This window comes from Mangifera indica, chromosome 8 (genome assembly GCF_011075055.1).
Source record: "Mangifera indica cultivar Alphonso chromosome 8, CATAS_Mindica_2.1, whole genome shotgun sequence".
Taxonomy (NCBI): domain Eukaryota; kingdom Viridiplantae; phylum Streptophyta; class Magnoliopsida; order Sapindales; family Anacardiaceae; genus Mangifera; species Mangifera indica.
Window position 1 is genome coordinate 17058061 of NC_058144.1, and position 24633 is coordinate 17082693.

The 24633-nt window shown below is 34.5% G+C and overlaps 2 protein-coding genes across 3 annotated transcripts; both read right to left on the bottom strand.

The window, feature by feature from the left end:
* Positions 1-10737: 10737 nt before the first annotated feature.
* On the bottom strand, positions 10738-12156 carry LOC123224494 (histone H1-like). Its single transcript, XM_044648175.1, has 2 exons — positions 11863-12156; positions 10738-11773 (listed from the first exon to the last, which is right to left on the bottom strand). Exons 1-2 carry the CDS (start codon positions 12055-12057, stop codon positions 11075-11077), a joined length of 894 nt encoding a protein of 297 aa, XP_044504110.1. The 5' UTR covers positions 12058-12156; the 3' UTR covers positions 10738-11074.
* An 8082-nt stretch (positions 12157-20238) lies between these two features.
* Positions 20239-24010, bottom strand: LOC123223015 (TPR repeat-containing protein ZIP4). Of its 2 annotated transcripts, XM_044646065.1 has the most exons (6): positions 22650-24010; positions 22096-22285; positions 21950-21982; positions 21182-21802; positions 20842-21048; positions 20630-20741 (listed from the first exon to the last, which is right to left on the bottom strand). In XM_044646065.1, the coding sequence occupies exons 1-6, from the start codon at positions 23975-23977 to the stop codon at positions 20739-20741; spliced, it is 2382 nt and encodes a 793-aa protein (XP_044502000.1). In that variant the 5' UTR covers positions 23978-24010; the 3' UTR covers positions 20630-20738. The 2 variants fall into 2 exon arrangements, with proteins under 2 accessions (XP_044501999.1, XP_044502000.1); XM_044646064.1 differs by having other exon boundaries at positions 20239-21048.
* Between the last annotated feature and the right edge of the window lie 623 nt (positions 24011-24633).

Consider the following 24633-nt stretch of genomic DNA (forward strand, 5'->3'; position numbering starts at 1 on the left):
TATATATACGGTTTTGACTCATTGTCCGTAGTCTCTGAATATCTGCTCTGAACTCTGAAACTATAAGTTTGGTCCAGCTGGATTATTTGTTCTGTTGTGCACATTTATGAAATTCTGGCCGGGTCATCGGGGATTACAGGTGACATTTGATTCTGAAATTCTGACCGGGTCACCGGGAGTACAGGTGACACTACGTGACAAGAGTTTAAAATAAATTTTGACTTAAGTTTGATAGTTTGAAAGGTTCTGAAATAATTTATTTATTTATTTATTTGTGGTTTTATATGTGTAAGCACTTGGTTTTCTGTTTGACCTTCTTTTATTTGATTTTCTTTATTAATGTTTAAATTAAATGTTTAAGTATGCATATATAACGTTTAGCTTCTGCTTACTGAGTTGACGGCTTACCCCTCGTCATTAACATTTTTGCAGATTAAAGATGTCATAAAGTGTGAGTTTCTGTTTAGCTTTGGGGAATAAAGAATAAAAGAAGTTAGTTGGGAAGATTGGCTAAGAGAAAAAAAAATAATAAATTAGTTTAGTAACTATTTGATTGTATGTTTTGTTTGAAAGATTTTTGTTTTTCATGCTTTTTGTGGTTGAAAAACTTTGTATTCAAGATTTGACTTTATTTAAGGGATTTATGAAGTCTTTTGAAATCATATGTTTTATTATAGTTTTGGGGTGTTACAGAAATAGACTCTACAGATGCAACATTCATAGAAGACGAATTTCCTAAAAAGGATGATATTGATAAAAGTCTTCATCTGTATGAGACAGAAGCGGAACATTGATGGAGGCATCGTAGGCGTATCGAGCCATCAAGAAGATCTGCTACATATTCCGGTTGGGCCAATTACAAGAAGCAAAGCTAAAAAGATGAAACAAGCCTTAGTTGGACTCATGGAGAGCTTGGAGACTAAGATTAGCTCACTCAAGGACGATTGGATGCTTGAAGGAGCCAACAGAGAGGTCAACTTGATTCAGGCCCAAGCTTATGCGTAAATAGACTTTGAATAACCTAAACTTTTGATCCGGAAAGAGTTACGGGGCCTGTAATATATCAACGCCAAGGTCGTTTCGAGCTCTATAACAAAAACTAGCTTTGCTAGTTGCACCCAATTTGAAGGCCTAAATAACATCATTTCAATCTGTATTTCATAGTTTTTTTGTCTATCCAAATTTCTGATTTTCAATTTTATGATTTAGATCTTGTTTGTGATCGGGCTAGACTTTATTGAGCCCAAGTGACATATTTTCTTTTAATTTAATTAATATTTTGGGTAGTTACTTATGTAATGGGCTTGGGAAGTTTGGAAATCCATTGGGTTATGGGTAGTTTAGGGTTAAGTTGGCATTGTACTATAAAAACAAAACATTTCATGATTAAAAGAGCTTTTGGTCGACTTTCACGAATAGATTGCTTACTGTTGAGTTTACAACTTTGAACTTATCAAGCTTCATCTTGTGGCATTCACCATTCACAACACCAATGTTCATTCGATTCCATATCGATTTGGGTCAAGGTTTAATTACGTGACGAAACTGATTCAATGTTGGGAAAATATCTTCTTGAGTGTTGGGTCTTGCGTCAAATCGTCAAAGTTCACATCAAATATGGAAAAGGTTTGTCTCAACGACCATTAGTTGTGTCACAAGAGACAATGTTTTTACCTGTTCCAGATAGTAGAAGTAATGAGAATGAGCTCTAACCTATTTCAGATAATGGGAGCAAAGATCTTCAATTACATAAGAGCGAACATCCTTGAATCCCTAAAAGACGTTTTGAAATTGAAAATGAAGTTTTCATAACTACTCTTTCTGAAGACGATGAGCCTAAAAATATTAAAGAAACTCTATCTTCCCTCAATAAGGAAAAGTGACAAGAAGCATTAGAGGAAAAAATGAAATCCATGAAAATTAACCGAGTTTGGAGTCTAGTTGACTTACCGCCAAGTCGAAAACCCATTTGGAATAAATGGATTCTCAAAATTAAATGGAAGATGAATGGCTCGATAGATAAATACAAAGGTCGCCTAGTGGCGAAAGACTATACCCAACAAGAAGGTATAAATTATAAAAAAACCTTTTTGTTTGTTGTGAGATTTACTTCAATCTGTGTTATTCTAGTTATAGAAGCATACTTAGATCTAGCATTGCATCAGATGGATGTCAAGACAGCTTTTCTCCATAGAAAGCTTGACGAAAAAATCTACATGGATCAACCTGTAGGTTTTATGGTAAAAGGCCAAGAGCGCAAAGTATGCAAGCTCCAAAGATCAATATATGACTTGAAACAGTCATAAAGACAATGGTACTTAAAATTCCCTAAGACAATATTGTCTTATAATTTTAAGATGTTAGAACAAGACCACTGTGTCTATGTGAAAAAGTTTGATGACAAGTTTGCAATTCTATCTCTTTATGTGGATTATATGCTGATAGTTGGGAGGGATTTGGAGTATGTGATGATCATTAAAAATTGGTTATCCACAAATTTTGACATGAAGGATATAGGTGAAGCATATTATATTTTAAGTATTAAAATCAAAAGGGATCATTCTATGAGACTTTTGGCTTTGTCACAAGAGCGTTATATCCAAATATTCTAGAATGATTTATATGGCAAACTACAAACCTATAGATAATCTTGTATCAAAAGGTAATTTGATGAGCTAAGATTTGTATCCAAAGACTCAAAATGAAAGAAACGAAATGTCCTTAGTACCATATTTAAGTGCGATTAGAAGTCTCACATACACAATAATGTGTACTCGCCTCGATATATGCTTCACTATCAGGTTGGTTAGTCAATATCAATCGAATCCAAGAAGGGAACATTAGAAGACTATCAAAAGGATATTGAGATATCTGAAAGGTACTATAGATTACTATTTATGATATCAAGGATCAGATTTGTGTATCTTTGGCTATTCGAATGCTGACTGGGGTGGTGATTTGGATCAATGCAAATCAATTTTTGGTTATGCTTTCTTACTCCAAAATGGCACTATATCTTAGAGCAGTAAGAAACAAACATGATAGCCTTGTCCACAATGGAGTAGAATTTGTAGCATGTTCTGTTACTGTACAAGAAGCTATTTGGTTGAAAAGATTTTTTGAGAATTTGGGTGTACAGAACAAAGAAATTGGTCCAATAGTTGTACATTGTGATAATCAAACTGCGATAGCTTTCATAAAGGATCCTAAATTCTATAATAGAACCAAACATATTGACCCTAGATATAACTTTGTCAGAGACATCATTTCAGAAAATGAAGTGATGGTACAATATATTTCTACGCATAATATGGTTGTTAATCCTTTAACCAAACCAATTTTAAAAGATGCATATCTTGCGCATGTTAAGTCTCTTGGTTTGCATAAAATATGATAAATGACTTGTTGAGTATATATTGTACTTGTAACACAGCATTAGAACATCAAAGAATTTGAATTTATTTTATTCATGTGTTTGAATTCTTGGTGTTTATCTATATACACATTACTTTTGAAAACTCAACAATATGATAATATTACACAAGTTTGATTAGCTTTCTCACATGAGCAATCGTCTTTGACGTTGAGGAAAGCGTGCAAAGATGAGACATGTTTCTTGAGATTGATACTGCTAAGAGAACGCACTTAGAAGATGAGAATTGCTCAAGAAATGAATTATTGAATACGTCACCTTGATAATTAATCAAGATGAGGTCATGATTTGATGAATTTGAAATTGACCAATTTGGATTCTCCACGTCCAAATAACTTGTGAATACTATATGTGAATTTTTAATATAGTAATACCTGCAAAATTAAAGAGATGATTAAGAACTCAGGTTAGGCACTAAGGACAACGATTGAACTAAGATCTATACAATGTTAGTAATGACATTTTGAATAGATACACATTGTAGCATATGATTCATACCATGTATGCCTAAATAGGACGACTATTTAAAGTAGTTGAAGGATGAATCCCTACTCCTTCATTGTGTGAGACTTTATGATAATTACCTCATGTTGCTACCCTTTGACTTTTTACTGTTATTTAATGTTTACTCTTAGTATTGCTATCTTAGCTTGGAACCTATGGCCATGCATGATTCGATCCATAGAACATGACTAGAAAAATAGCTAAGTTTAAATTGAGAATCGCGAGTAGAAGAGGAAGACTTATATATTACGTGTGTCTATTGGCAGGTCGATCATGTCACTTATATGGGTGATTAGACTTGATCAAAGATACATAGAAATGTAACACAATAATAAATAAGGGATTGAAGAGAGCTAGTATTATCAAGTAAGTCTGGGGTACCGCAAGACTAATGCTTTATTATTTTTTGGGTTAAAGTGACTATGTTATTCCTAATAGATGCATAGTAAATTAGCTCCCAAGTGCAGGTTGCTCGAAAGGTCACACGACACATTTGCTAGTATGAATTACACTGTTTATAAGATTTTTGTGGAAACGTTTTGTGATTCGAATCACCCTATCATGTGTGAGTAGGAGATATTAGATCCGGTCTACCCATGATAAGTTGACCCAATCTGTTAGGGCTAAAAAGACAATATTAACCTTTATAAGTAAGAATGACTCTTTGGCCCTTGACAGTTGTTGAAATTAACTTCCACTCTCTTTTTAATAAAAATAACGTAACTTCCATTGGGAAGTATCAATCTGACACTTATCTCTCAGAAACGTTCTCTATAACACCCAGATTCAGGTATGTCAGTAAACTCCACTTTCAAAATTATCCCTAGAGTTGATTTTATAACTTGTTGTTTAAAGAAATTGTAAATGAATTATAGAAAACTATTAAATGAGCAATAATTTTCAAAGGGAGTAAAATGGTCATTTTAGAAAGATTTAAGGGTCAAAGTGGAAATGAAAATTGAATGGCACACTTGAAATTATATGGTGGTGCTAAGGGTTTTTGGTAATTAGCTAAGGATAAAATAGTCATTTATAGAAAAGGTTAAGGGCAATTTGGTCCAAAAGGTTTATAAAACCATCCATTATTCATCTTCTTCTTCATTTAGCCGAGAGCCTCCACCATTTTAGCTAAAACTTTTCCCTTAAGCAAAATTCATCAAAAACCTAGCTAAACCACCTAATTTCAAGAGCCTCCAGTTATAAAAAGTGTAGATCTGTCAATTCTGGTCAGTTCTAAGGTTGTTAGGGAGAAGAAAAGAAGGAAGATAAGCTTAAATCACTTAATTACCAAAAAAAGGTAAGAATTTCATACTTTACATGCTTGAAGTAATTTGAGTTAGGTTATTTAAATAACCTTTATTTATCTAAGTGTGTAAGGTATTAAAATTAAGGTGATTTTGGTGTTAAAAGGAAACAAAACAAAGAGAAGGAACCAAACTTGCAAATATTGGGCTTGAAACAAGGTAAGGGGAATCATCCTTGATATGTTGCATGTTTTAGGCTTCGGGTTCCTTGGATCTATGTTATAAATGATGATTTTGAAGTTGAGGAATATTGTCTTGCCATTTGGGATGTCTATGTGTGTTATTTTGTTCATGGTAGAAAATTGTATGATATTTACCCTTTTTGCCACTGAGTTCGTCTATGTGTTGGCTGCCTTATCTGATGAATTATGAGTGTTATTATATCTTGTTGGAAAGCTCTTTGAATCCTCTTTCCAATAATATATATCTTGTATGAATTAGAGATCATTTGGATTGTTAAATATTGCATGAACCACAAGGACTGCTTTACCAAATAAATAGGGTAGGTAGTTTTTGCCACTGACTTTAGCTCACATTTTGACTATCTTATCTATTGAATTATGAGTGCTATTATAGCTTGTTGGAAAGATCTTTGAATCCTCTATTCAACGATATATAGCTTGTATGAATTAGAAACCATTTGGGTTGTTAACTTGTATGAAAGAAAAGGCTGCCCTGCTAAATGACTGTTCTATGAACAGTATTTCGTAGTTCTGGGCAAGAAAGAAAGAAAGAAAAGGAGGAGAAAAAAAAAAAGAAAGGAAAGGAAAGGAAAGAAAAGAAGAAAATAAAAAGAAAGAAAAGCCAGAAAAGGAATTTGGGGCTCAAGATTTAGGGGTCATCCCAAGAGTAATGTCTGGTGAGTTATGAATAAATTTAGATAGAAGCAAAATTAGTAAAATATAAGACCCGCATGCATGCTATAAACTATGAGGGGGCACTTTACACTATACCGCCCGTAGTAGGGCACGTCCATAGTAGGACACGTCTGTAGTAGGATATAGACCCACAGTAGGGTCTGCTCGTAGTAGAGCATGCTCATAGTAGAGCACAATTCAGATCACAATTGGTGTAGTGAGAGAAAGGAAAAGAGCTCGAGCTTAAAAAAAGTGTCAAATCCTTATAGTTAGCTTCCAGAAAGTATCAAATAGACACCAGATGGGACAAAGTATGACCCAAATAGTAAAGAATGAGCTAGATTACCTGCTCAATCTCTTATAGAGGTTAGGATGTGAGGTGGAGTCCCGAAAGTGAGTTAGAACAGGAAAAGAGATAGTTTACTTGATTCCTTCCCCTTGCTGAGTGTTCTTATCACTCACTTCCTTTTCTTTCCTGATTGCAGGTACAAGTGATCGAGATAGCTGCGAGGCAAGGTCAGGTCAGCGTAAGTAGATCCGATTGGAGCAGGTTATCTCTGGTTTATATTACATGCATATAGTCGCATGTTCTTATTGATTTTTGACTTTTTGAGATGATGGTACACTAGTATATGATTACTCCTCAGATATTTTCATATGAGTTTTCACATGAGTATATATATCTTTTGGTTCGCTTCTAGATAGTCAGTTTTAAAAATAATTTCTAAACACTTTTAGTGATGCATTCATGTTAAAGTAGTTTAAAAGAAAAAAAATAGATGCTCCGGATATTAATTCGTAACATTTCTCCTTTAGTGGGTAGTACTTCTAGAAGGGGATGTTACATTCTCTCAACCATTTTTCTCTTCATTTATAAGAAATCTTCATAGAAAACAAGAGAGGAAAATCAAGCAAAGTGTATTGTGGATTCTAATAGGAGTGCATTGGATCATCAACATTTTGAATATTTTATCCGGGTATGCTTTTTTGTTATCCTAGACTCTTTTAATTTTCGCTAACAAACAGCCTAGTGTATCTGGCACTCAGCTCTTGAACATAACTACCTAATAAGGAGTCAACCAGCAAAAGTATAGGATGAGGAAATGTTGGTAAATTTCCAAAAGATTTCCAATATGCCTATATATATACAAGACACAAAAACTATTTCCCATTTCTCACGTCAAACCTCCAAAATAAATCCTCTTTAACTTAATAACTTAGCCTAGTTTAGTTAACAATCAGAAATCACATATCTATATAATGGTTCTCTTAAAATAACCAAGCTTTGAATGTGAATTAGACTTTCAAAAGCTTCACGTATCGCCATGTTGCATCCCAAGCACATGTAGTCAACATACTTCACCTCACTACAATACTTCGCCAATGTTGGATCATGGAATATTCATCTTGACAAGAAATTAGCTACATAATATGATAAAATATGTATCAAAAGCACTGTAAAGTTGAATGGTTCACACCAGTCCCAACAAAACTTATAAAACATCCAACTTTATTTTTTTGTATAATTTTCACTTGATGATCACAAACTTGAAAAGTTAAAGCAGCTAAGTATCACCTTACCTATCATTTTGAACATTATGTTGAATCCCATATCACATCGCAATAGCCATATCCTAGTCAAATCATGCTATAACAATCTCAGCACTAAGAAGTTAAAGCTTTGGCCAAAAGACTTATTGGTATAGCAAAATCCCATACTCTTACCCTTCGACTTTTGAAAACTCAAGCGCCCACTCATAAAAAAAAATTATGTTAAAAATTTTAGTTATGGTTAATAGTAAAATTGTCATTTACTAAAAAAATTTAAAAAATTAAAGTTTTATCACATTTTCCTCCTTAGGTTTAAAAATCTTACAATTTCATCTTAACCTAAAGTTTGAAAAGTGACAAATACCCCCTAGGGTTTGCTCTTTTTCTTCTGGCACCAATTTCTCCGCCTTCGACTATCAGTCATCCTCCCTCCTCCTTTATCTCTCCCTACGATGTCTCTCCCTTGCCTCTCCGACCATCTTAGGTTAGAGACACAAACGAAATATAACTAAGACGAATTGTCTTCGTCTTTGGCCAAAGAGGAGAGAGAGAGAGAGACTGAAGGGAGGACAGCCAATGGCCGAAGATGGAGAAATCAACATCAGAGGAAGAAGAACAAACCTTAAGGGGTATTTGTCACTTTTCAAAATTTAGGTTAGGGGGAAATTGTAAGTTTTTAATATAAGGAGGAAAATGTGATGAGACTTTAATTTTTTAATAAATGATGGTTTTATCTTTAACCATAACTGAGATTTTTAGGAGAAATTTATTTATAGGTGAGTGTTTTTATTTTCTAAAGTTGGAAACAATAATTTTAAAACCGGATAGGTGATCAAATCAGTTGTCTCACTGGTTCATAGTTTGACCAGTTTGACTTATTATCAAATTATAACGAATAGATTTTACTTAAAAATTTATAAAAAATAAAAGCAATCAGGATACCCACACCATTGGAGATTAGAATATATCTGTTTTAAAGAGTAATAATTATTCATTTGATTTCAATGAAACAATTAAAATTTAAAAAGTTTCAATCTTATAATATAGAAAAAAAAAACATAATTCTGCAAATTATTACTTATAGAAGACATTTCTATGAATATGAGATACCTTTTTTTTGTTTTATTTTTGAACTTATTTTTCTTTAAAAACTTTTAGAAATTCATCCAATCTCATAAAAAATAATCAAATTATTCAAAGATAATTAAAATTTCAAAAATACTCTAAATTTTGATCAAATCTAATCAAGTCTAGTTTTGATTGGTTCATCCGGTTAAACCTAGTTTTGATCGGATTTAACTAAGTCAATGAATAAACCGTTTTTTCATATTAATCGGACTAGACTTGGAGCTAATTCTCGATTCAATCAATTAAACCGGCCGATTCGGTTCAATTTAAAATCATTGGTTGGAATGTGGGAGTTTGGGTTTTTACTATTCCTTGGTTGGGAATAAGTCTTTTGGCCTAAAGCTTTTAATCAAAATAAATGTATCAGAATTTCATACCTTCTGGGATCCACATGCCAAGTAAATTCATGCTTCTAATAAAATATTTGACATATCCCCTTGGTGATTCACAAATGCATGACCACCTCGACAAAGGAAACCTTAGATACCAACTGGCAAAAGCAAATTGGGAGTTTTGCCGTATCATTCCGTTAATCTCAATCCAACACCGCCTATGGAGAAATGATAAGTTATTATATTTCAGATCTACTCATCCACTAATTTTTTCTTCTTGATTTATTTATCGGCCAAAGGACTTATTCCCACCAAATTAACTTGTTTTCCCAAATTCCCACACTTTATCTTTGGAAATATCAAATACCCACCCATAGGTGATTAAAATTAAGGGTTTTAGGAGTAAAAACATTATTTTATCTATAATTTTAAAAATAAACTAAAATTTAATCTTTTTTTCCCTCCTAAACCTTAAAAACTAAAAATTTTCTTCTAACCCAAGTTTTTAAAAATGACATTTCCCCCCTACGGTTTAGTTTCTAGATCTCCGACCTCAAATCTAATGCTATCACCGGCAACAAATCTCTTGATGTCTTCTCTCCCTCTGGTGACCAATTTTCTCTCTTTTGAAAGCTTAGACAGTGTCAATTGATATTAGAAAGAACTCATAGCTTCATCGAGAAGATAAAATTGTTCGTCTTTTCTAACAAAGATAAAAGATGAGATCTTTTGTCTTTATCGAAGAGACAATGTTTCATCTTTTCCAACCTAGCATCGTCTCTTGCTAGGTTTAGGATTATCGGTTAAGTGATTGCCCGAGACAACGTCAGAGTTTGAAAACTAAACCATAAATGGAGAAATGTCATTTTTTAAAACTTGACCTACGAGAAAAATGAGTAGTTTTCAAGATTCAAGGAAGGAAAATAAATAAAATTTTAAGAGGTTAAAATTTCATTAACTTTATGAATATATAAATAAGATTTTTTAAGTTAAAAAGATAAAAACATGAGAAAAGAGAATAGTTTGAATGAAAAATAATCCGTTGACCTTTTTTACTTATTTTTTCCTTTTGGGGTAACTCATCTACTATCGACACTTCCCTGCCTGACAAATTAAAAGAGCTAGGTCAATATCTTATATATGAAGAAAGGAAAGGATTATAAACCTTGTACGGGAAAAAATGCTCCAAAGCCATGAGCTTCCCAATTTAAACAAGATTACATTTCATCTAAACGCAGTTCCGTGGAATTCCATATCTCATACAGCTACATTCTACCATAGAAATAACCTTTAAAAGTACAAGATTCCATAGAAATCAGCCATTAAAGATGTCTAAGAATACAATGTACTCACCATATTTTTGCATCCAAAGCATCCTCTGTTCTTTTCAGTGTTTCCTCGTTTGCTTGATCAGCTTCCATGGAAAAATTAATTGCTTGAATAAAATATAGTTTATTAAATAATGGGAAAGAATGCCGTAGATAGAAGCGAGTGCATGCAATGTACTTGATTTTTATTGCTCCTTTTCGTCGTCTCAACTAAAAGACACAAATTGGCAAATCAATATCGGTGGCACATTGTGTTGAAATTTGAAACTAATTTAAGTAGTAAATAAGCTTGAAAATAGATTGAAACAGCAAAAACAAGGTTGCATAAAATTCTTCAACTTCGCAACCACTCATATATACCACAAATTAAAAACATAACCCTTCCACGTGAAAAGAGAAATAAAATATACACTATGTAAACCATTACATAAACCCTAGCTCATCTCATAATCATTCAACTGATAATTACATCTAAAAACTGTTTTGAATCCTAAACAAAATAAAAATATAAAAATCATATCAGAAAAAACAAACGAGACTAAAATCCGATGTCATATTTTCATGGGTATTACATGGACCCACATCTATAACACCAATTTACAAAACTATCCCTACAACACTACTCCATTCTCTCTCCTCACTTTTTGCCCCTCCTTGCAGAACCCTTCGTCGCCTTCGCCTTCGCCTTCGTCTTCGTCTTGGCCGGTGACTTAACGCTCTTCGGCTTAACACTCTTAGCTGGCGCCTTCTTCTGAGCCGAAGCTTTTTTCGGAGCCGGCTTAGGAGCTGAAGCTTTTTTAGGAGTCGGCTTGGGAGCTAACGCCACCGTTTTCCCTGGAGAAGTCCTCGTTGACGTTCTCGAAGCCTTGGCAGGATATGCAGCAGCCTTCTGCTTTGGTGCAGCCTTCGGCTTAGCTGCAGCCTTAGCTTTAGCCGGAGCCACCTTCGGCTTGGCAGTAACCGTCTTAGGCTTAGAAGCCGGCTTTGCTTTTGGTTTAGCAGCCGGCTTAGGCCTAGCTGGAGCTTTAACCGCCGCCTTTGTAGTTTTGGTTTCTTTAGGCTTCGCAGCGGGAGTTTTAGCCTTGGTTTTAGCAGCAGCAGCTGGCTTCCTCTTCGCTGGAGCCGGCTTACGAGCCACGGCCCTGGCCGATGGCAACTTGAACGAGCCTTTTACCTTCACGAGCTTTCCAGAAGCCACAAGCTTCTTCAAATGAAAAAGCAAAAGCTTCTTAAAGTTAGACGGCAAATTCTTCTGCTTCTCCTCAATGAACTTAGTAATCGCATACTGACTCGAACCAGTCTTTTCTTTCAAGGTCACAATCGCTTCTTTGATCATCTGTAACCAAACAATAACAAAAAGCCACGTCAGATCTGAAATCAAAATTCAATTATACAGACATCACAACTATAACGAAGAATTAATACTTCTTCATATGGAGGATGAGAGGGAGGGCTTCTAGGCTTCCTAGGAGCAGCTGGCTTCTTAGCCTTGGCTTCTTTGGCAGCCTTGGCTTTGGAGGCTTTGGTAGCCGGTTTCTCGTCCGCTGGTTTAACGTCGGCCGGCTCAGGGACCGGCCCGGAGGCAGGTTCAATTGCAACAATGGGATCTTCGGTGGCCATTTGCAATGCAATTGGAGAGACTTGAAGATTGGATCTAAAGAAGGATGGTCGCGGTGAATCGGTAATTTTAATTTGTTGGTTGTGTAGATGCAAGTGACGAAACCAAGGGGAATTAAATAGTCCGGTGTAAGAAAGACGGTATCCAAAAGCTGAATGCTGATTGGTCAAAAGGGTTGCGACACGGATAGCTGCCTTTGTCAAGTTTAAATGTGGACCCTTGGATAAGGCGCTATCCACGGTTGTAAAATGTGGAATAGAAATGAAACAGATTTGGGGGAAGAGAGTTAATGGTGTTTTGGTTAGTTGAGGTGTGCTTTTAGCCTTGATTTATCTGGGCATAAACGGAGCTAAACTTTTTCGATTTTTATGAAATTTTTTTCGTTAGAAAGATTTTTTTATGAGCTTTCTAGTGAATATTTGCACGTGTGCTGGAGATTTTTAATTTAAAAGATGTTTGATTTTGAAGCTGCAATGGTCAAAACTATAGTTTTCTTTGATGTTGTTGAGGTTTTAATGAATTTCAGAAGAATTCTCAAAACCAATTCCATTTTCTTTTGTTACTTGTGATAGTAGCTTAACAAAGGAATCTATTAGTTCAAGAATTACAAAAATCCAATAAGATTTGATACAAAAACTATTGATGTATATGTTGTCAAAGTTGAACATGTTCTTATAGGAGTAATTCAAAGGATTGTTCTAATATGTGCGCTATGTATTTCATTTGTAGAAAATTAAAACTATAAATATAATGAAACTTTTCATACCCTATTACATCCACATAATGCACTAGATTAATAGAATATATGAATATTACAAGAAAAAAGGCATCATAATATAACATGAATAGTATTGCATAAAATTTAAATAAAATCAATGTTACTTTATACACAAGAGTTTCTTTGAACATAGTATCACATAAAATTATGTATTTTTTTTAATAATATTTAGTATATACAACTCGTATACCAAAGTCCATTTATATTATAGAGAATAATGTTATGTGTATACATTTTTTAAATACATATAATGTATTATTATGTTATTAGATGTTACTTTATCTTTAATTCAAAATCACTGAATCACATGATAATACATTATGTGTATCTTGATTTATGTATTTAAAAAAATGTGCAAAAAATTTTATTGTTTTATGAAAAAATATTTTTCTCTTTTGAGATAATTAATTGTGTTAAGAAATAAGGCAAAATATCAAAACCTAACTTTAATGCATTCTTTGGAAGCTTGTAAATTACAAATAGGACTATAAGCATTAGACCTTCTTGAGATATGTCAATATGCATTCAATCTCTAAGATTTTTATGATTTTAAATATCAACTAAGCTTGCCAAAGCATGAAGTTAGCGTATGCATAATCAGATTTGGGCATGCACGTGTACACACAAGTAGGATAGCAAAGCTTTAATGTTTGGATTGTGAATCACCTAAAAGAAAAAAAAAATCCTAGCATTCAAGAAATTGTTAATATGGGGAAGATCCACAACTTTTTGATCTGAAAAACCCATGAAGGCATTTCTAGTTCTTGTAAATATAGCAAATTTTACTTGTTTACATAAATATCAGCAATTTTCATAATGGAGGATGGGCATTCATGAATCGTGATTTTCTCTTGAAATCAAACTTTGAAAATTGAGTTTAATTGTTGATATTTTGACTATTTCCTTGATATCAATTTTATTGACACACACAAAGGTATATGCAAGCATATTTTGAAAAACAAACCATGAAAGAAGGGTGTACATATAATGAACTCTTCACATGTCCATGGGTTGAGCCGGACCTTTATTAGACTAACCCATTTAAAATTTAAAAAAAATAATAATTGAAAATTTTAAATGCTAATTATTTTTTAATTATTAAACCGAAGACAATACTCTAAACATTTTATTTATAATTTCTCACTTGTGACAGAAAAATTTCATATTTACGTGATGAAAAATATTATAAGTTTATAACATAGTACAAATAAATTAATTTACATACTGTATAATTACAAACATAAATAAAATATGTATATCATACCATTTATCTACTCGTCTTTAATGTTTAAATTTTTTAATTCATTTGATATTGGATCCATTTGTAACATTTTGTAACGATAAAATTGAAATGAAAAGGAAATTATAAGCATAAAGAATTATTATTTGAGAATTCAAACAGTTTTTGAAAGAGATCTAATGAGAGAAAATGAGATTGAGAATACAATGAAAGAATTAAGATTGAGAGATTTGTAAATAAAATTTGAAATAAAGAAGTTTTGGATTGGTTTATATAAAAAAAATAAAAAAACATTGAAGGCTCCTAGCATTTTATTTTTTTTAATTTTTTAACAGTGTCGAGCTAGCCCGCCCCATGGCCTAATATTAAAGCCCACAACCCAACCTAGAAGGCTTATAGGCTGGGCCTAGCATGCTATAGTGTCAGGTCGAGCCCTTTCAGACTGTACCTAAATTTCAGGCTTTACCCGCCCCAATTATCGTGTTGGACTCTTCATAAATAAAATTTCCACAACTCTCAAGGCTATCATCAAAATCATATCCCAACCCTTCAATTTGAACAAAAATTTAAGATGTTGCATCAAAAATTTTGTCAAAGTATTTTTCAATCAATGCAAGGTTTATATAATAAGTGATAATAATAAAAATCGAAGTAATACTATATGTATGAATGGTCAGTACTAATACATACAAACAAATATATGTATTATTATGTGATTAAGTAATATAATTGTTTATTTTATTTCTAATTCAAAATCAACTAATCACATCAATAGATACATCATTTTATTTGTGTCCATTAATACTCATCATTTGTATATAAAATATTATTATAAAAATTGTTGCATATTCCTTATTCTTTGACAAAAATTCAATGTGTTAAAATATGTATTGATACTTCTCAAGCAAAACCTTTCCTACTTTTTTTTTCTTAGTCGGGGAGATTTGGATTAACAACTTATACTAACTTATTGGCTTCAAATATTTTCAACACATTGTGTTAAAAGGTACATCTTAAAACATCGAACGTCTTTGTGACAAGAAAAATGTGCTTATGATTCATAATTCCAGTATGCTTTCCTTGATTGCAAGAGATGAAGTGATTTCAAATATCCACACTCACTTAGAACTATCAATTGCTTTATTTGGATTGTTTTTCTTTGCCTCACTTTTCTCCATTTTTTTCTCTCAAAATTCTCACAAGGACAACACTCATAGCATACTCACATCATATTGCATTTCTTCACGGAAGATTCATGTTGATAAGTTTTCAAAATTTGCTCGTGGATTCATATTGATTCTTACAAATTTGTGTCTTTGGTAAATTCAAATCCTTAATATTGTGATTCATCTTCATGGCTCTAAGAACTAGACAACCTAGGTCCAAGGATTCAAGTAATTCTCGATCATATTACAATATCCTTATTGGAAATAATGAACAGAGGGTTTACTTGACTGAAATTAGAAATAGAAAAGTTTTTGTGGGAAAGAATGTGTTCTTGCCAATTTTAGAGGAAACTGTTGTTGCTAATCAATTTATATAGATAGTAAATTGGATGAAATTGGAGAATCTATTTTTTCATGAGACTTGATATTTATAAGAATCTGGTTTATGAGTTTTACAGTTCTCTAAAAGTAAGAATGGATGTTGAACATTACATTGTATATTACACTATAAAATTCAGATTGCATGGAAATGATTTTACTGTTACTCTAGAAATGCTTGCTAAATGGCTAGAATGTCACTGTGATGGAATAATGGGTGCTCTAGACAACTTTAATCACTCTGTAGCTTGGAATGAGTTAAGAGGTTAAGAAGTTTATGATCTAAGTCCAAAAAGTTGGATAATGTAGTTTATAAGGTACTTCATAAGTTAATTACCTATACTCTAAATGCCTGAATAGACTCGAGTGGATCTATTTCGATTCATGACTTAAAATTGATGTTTGCTGCTCAGCATGGAATTTAAGTTGATACTGTTTGCTAGTTTATCCATCGATTGTACCTGATTAAAACTGATGATCATGCAATTCAGTTTGGTATGATTGTATCCTTTATTGCAATAAAACTTGGATTAAACCTAATAGCAAAAGATCTAAATTACCTCATAAAATTCAGCGATCCATACCTTATTTCAGCGTAATCCTTAATAAAGATGGAATTGATTAAACGAGCTGATCGAAGAAACTATGTATTCAGAGCATACCGTCCAAAGCATTAAAGAATTATTGACAGTGAAGAAGAACAAATTGCTCCTGAGTATGAAGTTCATTTATTACCTTGTAATATTCTAAGATCAAGCTCTTAGACTGAAAAATGAGCCATAATGTAAGGTGAAGAAATGATAAAACCATTCCAAATTCAATATGCTAACATGATAAGTTTCATGAGTGAAGGGTTTTAGGCTTTACATCCTTTTCTGGATGGAATTCATGAAAGGCAAGATGACATCATGCTTGAACAACAACACTTAAGAGAGGATCATGAGAGCTTTCGATAAAAAGTTTGTGATTGGATACATCGTCATCCGTGATCGTGCATTTCGTATTTTACACTTCATAATCTTGGTTTTTTATTTTATTTTTGCTATATTTTGATGCTAACTCTCGTTTAATATATACTAATATTGAATGCAAAATTCTTTGCTTGATTGTCATTCCATATTAATTTTGTGTAACATTATTTGATGCTGGTGTTTGATTGCTAACAAAAAGAGGGAGAAATTAGTAAAAGAAATATTGTCTATCATTTTAAAGCTAAAAGTAAGAGGGAGCAAGTGTGATTCATATTTAAATTTTCTCATTTTGTATTATATTTTTTTTCTAAACTATATTTTTGTCATCAATCAAAAAGGGAGAGATTGTTGAATCTTAATGTTTTGATGATAACAAAAATATAATTTTAATATATTAACATACCCAAAGAATGCATGAATGCATTACAAGATGATCAAAGTGTGAAATTTGCAGATAAATCTTAAGCAAGGAAATATTTTAGCTTACCTCTCCTGTGACAAAAATGTGCGTTAACCGTTCAGTCTTCTAAAAATAAAAATTACTTGAAAAGAGAAAAGTTCCAGTTGTGAGTTTCATGCCACATGTGAAGTGTCCAATGCCTTGCTACCACATGTCTAAGGAAGTGCCAATCCATTGCCACCATGTGTTCAAGTCACATGTGCTAAAATTGTCCCAACTGGGACACTTGAAAAATGTCCCAACCATGACATCTCTCTTCACAAATCACTGCCATGTGTCATCTCCAAGCAATGCCTTGCCTCCACATGTCTAAGGAAGTTGCCAGTCTATTACTTGTCGACACTTATCCAGTTGCAGTAAATGTCTTAGCTGGGACACTTGAAAAATGTCCTAGCCATGACACTCTTTCTTCATGGATTACTGCCATGTGTCATCTCCAAGCTATGTCCAATGTGTCACTGCCACGTGTCTAAGTAATATGTGTCACTATCAAGTGTCCAAAGACTAATTGTCCCAATTGTGACATAAAATCCAATCCAAATGTGACATGTGTAAATTCGTCTCTCTAGTGTAGTTTCTGAAAACTTCTTAGTTGTGATACATAATTCAATTAAATTATGACACATATAAAATCTTTCTAGTGGTGTAGTTTTTCAAACCCATACTTCAACCATGCGCAAGCTAGAATATACCCATTCACAAATCTAAGCATTAAAATAAAGCAAGCCACCCGTGACATGAATCTACCACCCGTGCTGAGTATATTTAAACCTATTTGTTGCAACTTTAATCGAGGTCCATTTTCTTTGTTGAATTTTTCTGTTGATTCTTGACAGTAACTCAATCTAACGAAATGCAACTAGCTTTATTAATTGGTTTTGAATTGAAGAGCAAAAGGTTGGAAATTCTACAAAGCAAAAGAGAAAATAAAATTACTCAGATTTTCCCATTTTTATTCATTGAGAATTCTGTGCACTCAACTTGTATTCACAGTCTTATAGAGGTATTAATACTTTCATCTCTTTGAAATTAAACATTATAGGCGCAATCTCGAATATACTATATGTAGACAAGTTTTCAAGAGATAGTGGAACTCCAAGGCTGTTTGCTTAGAGTAGTGGACATAGGACGCTTGTAGGAGAAAGCTCTAAAACATTCTAATTGTGCATTTCTATAACTCAAACTCTTTAAATTTTGTCTATTGTTATTGTTATTTATTGTTATTATTGTTGTTGTTGATATTATTATTTATTGCTACTATTCTTATTTATTTATACTGTAAAATTTATTATTGTTGTGCTTCTGTAAAGTCATAATATGTTTGTTAAATTATTGTTGTTGTTGCTATTATGTGTTTTGTAAAGTTTGCTCTGGAATTTATTAAAGTGTATCATTTAATTTTTTGTTAAGAACCTATTCACTCCCCTCTAGGTTCATATTAGTTATTGCAAAAGTGTTTAACAAATATCCAAACCCATGTTCCATCCTTATACCAACCTACACTTGTCATTGGGTCCAAATCACTCCATTAGGTGCAATATAATCACTTGGGACCAAGCCTAGCAACTTAGCCCAATGAAGTTACTTATGTGTTTAATTATGTATTAGTTTAAGCATGTTTTAGTCTAATAATGTATTTTGTTATGTTAAATCTTGTTAGTATTGGATTAGTTCACCTTGGGAAAGCACATGGAAGAGTCAAATGAAACTTTAATGGAGGAGACAAGGGGAGCAAGTGGGTGGCTCAAGGTTACCCCATTTGGCACGAGCAAGGATGGCATCCATAGGTGGCTCTTTATCCCTTACCTCTTTAGGAATTTCCTATGAACTAATGTTTAGCTTTATTTTGAATGCAAAAGTTGTATTAGATTAATATTTAGTTTGAACTCTAAGTTGTATTAGTTTAATATATTTTGTGACTGATATAAAGACTTAACAATCTCCATGTAAGGGAGAGATTTATTTAATGAAAATTAGATGCTTATTCATTGAGCAACTAGTTTCCTTTATCCTTTTTCCCTTAATCAAATATTGGTGGTGGATTTGCCCTTAGTCAGTGGTTCACCTTTAAGTTATGAGTGAGTTTTGATCAATTATTCTTTTCTCCTTATCCTTTCTTTTTTGACTGAACTTAAGTGGTGGAATTCCTTGGCCGATGGAGATTCCTTTAAGCCTTGGGTTGTTCTTAGTCATTTTTGTTGTTTGCTATTTGTGCACTTCTCCTTGTGTCAGTTGAACTTGACCTTTGCTTGTTAAAAGATTTTATTACTTAACTCACCTTGAATTAAAACTTTTCTTGCATAAGAAATACACATCAGCTTGTTGTCTTGTCTTACTCTTGTTGCAACGTACTTTTCTTGCTTTTTCATTGTTTTGCAAGTCTTTCTATTTGTTCCTCGTATTGAGTCTTCTCTTGGACTTTTGCTTTATTTGCTTTGTTCTTTGGCGCCTATGTTGCGTTTTTTTCCGTGGTGACGTGGAAGTGTTTTGTGCTAACAAGGTTGGATTCGAGCTGAATTAAACTCGAGCTCGGCTCAATTTACATGTAATTGAGCTCGAGCTCGAGTTCGCTTCAAATAAGCTTGAGCTCAGCTAATTTCAAGCTCAAGCTTGATCTTTTAACTAGTTCGTTAGTAAAACAATATCGTTTTAATATATATCGGTCAAAACGACGTCGTTTTGCATTAAAATTTTTAGCGTGCGAGCTTAACAAGCTAAACACTTCAAAACTCAAGCTCAAAAATGTTGAAATTGCAAGCTTGAGCTCGTTGGAGGGTAGTTCGTTTCGGGCTTGTTTGAGCTCAAACGAACTAGGTTCGAATCTAACCCTAGTTGAGGTGTTTTCATTAATTGATGTGTAATCCAGAGTGATCTTCTTGTTGATCTGGCAATTGTCTAATGGAGTTTCTATTGAGTTGGGATTAGGTTGTTTCAAATTTGGGCCAAGGATCAATTCGGGCCTTGCATATGGAGACAAGGTTCCAGCCTATATCTATCTCCAAAAAGGTCTGACCCCTCTAAAAGAGCGAGTCAAGCCTCCATTTGCCTAGGTATAACCTTTATGTAACAAATCACAAACACACTCTAATTTCTTTGAATTTGTCCACCGCTAATGTATTGCTCGTCGACCCTATTATATAGCTTGAACCAGAGCTAGCTTCATAAATAACAGAATTAAAAAATTTTGACCTTAAAATATGGAACGTCTAATATGTAAGATTTTTCATGGATATATAATCCTCTTAAACCTTAATGTCTCTTTTGGGTTCGGTATCAAAAGTGTATGTAAAGCTTGTATACAATTTACAAAATAGATGTACCACTGACGATTTCGGTAAGATTCACAAATTATGGATCATTAGACCATCTAAGGCCTACTTTCACTACTATGGGTTTTGTGCTCGCGCCATTTATTTTCAAAACTAGAAATGAAATCCTCCATGCATGCCTTATAAGTCTCCATTCCAACAACTTTCCCAGCAATTCCCACTCCGGTACTCATCCACTTGCTTGCAAGCTCAATCTGACCCAGTCTCACTGGCACTGCCGCTCGATTCCAAGCAGTCATGGCAAGCCATTTTGCTTCTTCAGAGGGATACTCACCTTCCTTCAACCCTACCATTATTCGATACGCTTGCTTGTACATACTGTGCACTGCATCATCATCTGTTTCCCCTCTGTGAATGCTGGCTACTGCAATTAGTTTGCGAACAGTTAGTGCCACTTTATGGTAGTCGGGTGAGGGTGAAGAAAGGAGAATTAAGAGGCTCTGGTTAAGAGCAAAGGTGGCTACTTGAGGATTGGATCTTGGACCCTGTGATGCAGCGAGACCAATCTGGAGGAGGCTATTGGGATTGCAAGCCTTTGAGCTGGCAAAGTTCTTTACAAGGCGTTGTTGAAATTCTGGATTGTTGAGCCTCCCTTGTATATCATAGGCGGTGATTGTATACATGAAGAAGAGTTCGGACTCCATAGACCCAGGTGACAATGAAATCAATATCTGCAACCAAGAACCAAAGCATATATGGGAGTGAATAGAGTTTCAACAAAAGAAATTGTAAAGCATGAGGTATAGGATTCGACAATTTCGAACAAAAATGGCAAGACTTGGTTTATTTACAAGCATACAGTACCTTCTCTGCTTTTTCCAGCAGTTCAACAGCGTGTTTCACTTCAGCGTCCAGCAATGTAGTCTTCATTTGATTCTCTGAAGCTATCATAGCAGAAACAGACAGTACTAAGGATTTGCAAACCATGACACTATTTTCTTCCACTTGTTCGTCAACCGAAATGCCAAATAATTCTGAAGCGAATCTAAAAAATTCAACACATAATTCATACTTCTTTTCCTTCCCACACTTTGTCCCGAAATTCCAAGACATCACTGCAAACCAATTCTGTTCTCGTCTTCCAGTCTCCTCTTTGCCAAAAAAACAGTGGGTCCCAAGCTCAGATGCCCGTGTATGAGCTCGTTTTATGTATTTGAGGATTTCTGACTCGTTGCCTGGTTCTTGAGTCAGGATTGTGACTAGGGTACGTAACACTACAACTTCTGTTGTTGGCATGGATGATCCTGACGTGTACAAGTTTAGGAGATTTGATAGAGCAGCAACAGCAACTGGAAGAGCACGGCAAGCAACAGCTTCATGGGCTGAAAGGGAAAGGAAGTCTGGAGTGAAGTCGAAGCAGATGGTCATTGCCAGAATTTGATTAACAGCACTCTTATGGTCCTTCTTTTGCAGATAGACTTTGAACTAATCAAAACAGAAGAAACATCAGGGAAGTTTGTAACCATTAGAAAAATGAAGTTAGAGAAACTTGATATTGTGTTGATGTTATCTGAGTTTAGCACCAAATTATCCCAAGTGTGCGTATAAGTATTTTTGAGAGAGCGAAAGCACCTTAAGGAAAGCAGAGCCTATGTTGGGTTCAAGCTGCACAACGAAGAGTTTAGTAGTTGAATGACTTAATTCATAGCTAATTAAAGATGTAAATTATCATATACACAAACAAAATCTGGCCTCTAGATAACAATTAAACAAAACACCTTTTCTGCCTCCATAATGTATTCTTGAGCTCGATCAAGCTTGGAAAGACCAAGGTAACAGAGACACAATACTCTGAAGCTCTTGGCCCGGAGATTTCTATTTTCTATGTCATATGGAAGATATAGCATGGATTTCTCAAACATCTCTGCACTCGTTTCATAGTCTTTCACTCGAAAATGATTTGCGGCACTATAAAAGAAAATTAAATTTAAAAAAATAAAAATGAAGAACATATCAAACTTGAGGACAAAGATAGGATTACTGTGTATTTACGAAAATATTGTAATATTTACAAGTCTGTTGCAACCTTCTTATTGCATTTTTTCATTGTGCAACCAACGTTTTAATCCTGAAGTTGCATAAGGTCATACTTAAATGTACAAAGTTTTCATAGTTGAAATTTATATCCAATCTAACAGTAGGTTCATAGATTATATAATTTTCTTAAGATCCTATAAATAAAACAAGATTATCAAATAAAACATTAAATAAAATTAATGTGGATTATATTGTCCGTAGAGTGTGTAATCCCTTGTTTAAAATATCAAATTACCAATTCCACAAAACGGCATGCATGGCGGTCTTGTCCTTGGCCGCACCATCACCGGCAAAAAGGGCCAGTACTCTCTCATCAGATACCAACTCCGAGACCACCTTAGCCCTCACTTTGGCCGCGCCTTCGCTAACACCATCCCCATCATCTCCAACAACCCTGTGGGCCACTCTGACTGCAGCTTTGGCACTAACGTGGCACCTTCCCAACAGTCCCAGAAACACGCCTTTAGCAGTCTCAGCACCCGCCGTTCCCGCCGCCTGGAAGTAAGCCTCCACCGCCGACACCCAAATACTCTCCGGAACCTCCTTAATTACCAACATGCCTCTCAGCTCCTTCTCCGCTTCACCGTACCGCCCCAAACCCAGCCACGCCTTCATTGCCAAAACCGGCAAACTCGCGTGGCGGTCCCCTCCGTCACTACCCTCTCTTAAGACCTTCACGCACTTGATCACGCTCTCGTACTCTCCCTTTTGCAAATGAACCGCCGAGATGAAACGCAGTGTTTTGAGTTTTAAATCCTTGAGCTCCGATATCTCTTCAAGAGTTCTCACTTCATCCAATCCCTTCTCGCAGAGATCCAAAGCCTCGTTCATAAGCTTCAACGCTTCGTTCAATGAAACGGAGTCGTGCTGTGATAAAACGCTCTTGCCAAACATTAAGAACTGATTTGCAAGCGATTTGTAATGCTCAAACGAGCCGAAGAGAAGACATTTGGCCCTGTTGAGTAAATTGATCGCGATATTTCGGTCAAGAACTTCCCAGGCAGTGCGAGACCTTGCGATATTTATATCTAATATCATTTTCTTCTCTCCCAAGTCGGAAATCTTCTTAATATCGAGCTTGGATACGATCTCCGTGGCTTTTTCAAAACAAATCGAAGCGAGATCGAACTTTTTGAGATTGTGCCAGATAAGACCGGTTTTGTAGTAGAAGGAGGCAATCTTGATAGCAGGAGAAGGAACGCCGGAGACGTCAGCGGCAAGAGAGAGGAGATCGGCGGCTACTTGGCGAAGAATGGTGATGTGTTCGGTGGCGGCGGAAGAGCGAGAAATGGAGGCAGCATTTGAAAGATCAATACAGGAGTTCCAGAGACGGTAGGTGAGTTTCCAGAGTTGAAGCTTAAGTGAGTTGTTGGGGAAGGGAGCAAGTTGAGTGAGTTGAGTTAGGGTTTGTCTGAGATCGGAGGAGAGAGTGGAAAGGTTGTTAGGAGAGTGGTGGTTTTCGGTTTGTTTAATCAAAGAGTCGAGTTGAGAGATGAGGCGGTTGTGGTGGTTGTGGCTGAATTGTTGCCGTGTCTCCAGTGACGAAATCTCGGCGATTCTCATTTTCAAATTTGAATCCGGATTTTTGGGAGGGAATCACAATGTATTTGGAGGGAAGTGCTAAGACCGTGACGGGCGTGCGTGTGCCAGAATAAATTGAAAAGAAATTCGCCGTTCCAAAAAATAAATCATTTAAAATTCGCCAACATTTCTAAAATAAATGAAAATATATTGACTATATTGTTTAAAGTCTAAATATGATATAATTTGTTTCCTTAATATATATATATATATATAGTATTTACCTAAGTTATGCTTGTTTTTTAGATTAACGATGTCTAAAAACTTTTCATTTTTAAATATTACTATTGATATATTGTAACACCTCATTTCGGATATATGCCTCAAGCAGTAAAACTATCAAAATGGCGAGTTACCCAACTTTAGTTGATGCAAAACATAGTACCAATGCGAATTAATGAATGAAACTCCATGTAACTATTATTAACAAGAAACATGTCAAAAGATGTCTCTATGAAAAGGAATATGAAAACATTTTCCACAATCTCGATGTGCATAAAAAAAACAAATAAGTCCAAGACAAATTAATAACGAATCATCAAGATAGTTATAGCCAAGTACGCAGTTCAGTGTGCTAATCCACTTGCCTCCACGCCTACCTCATTGTTTTTCCTACCTGCAAAATCAAAGAACACGTG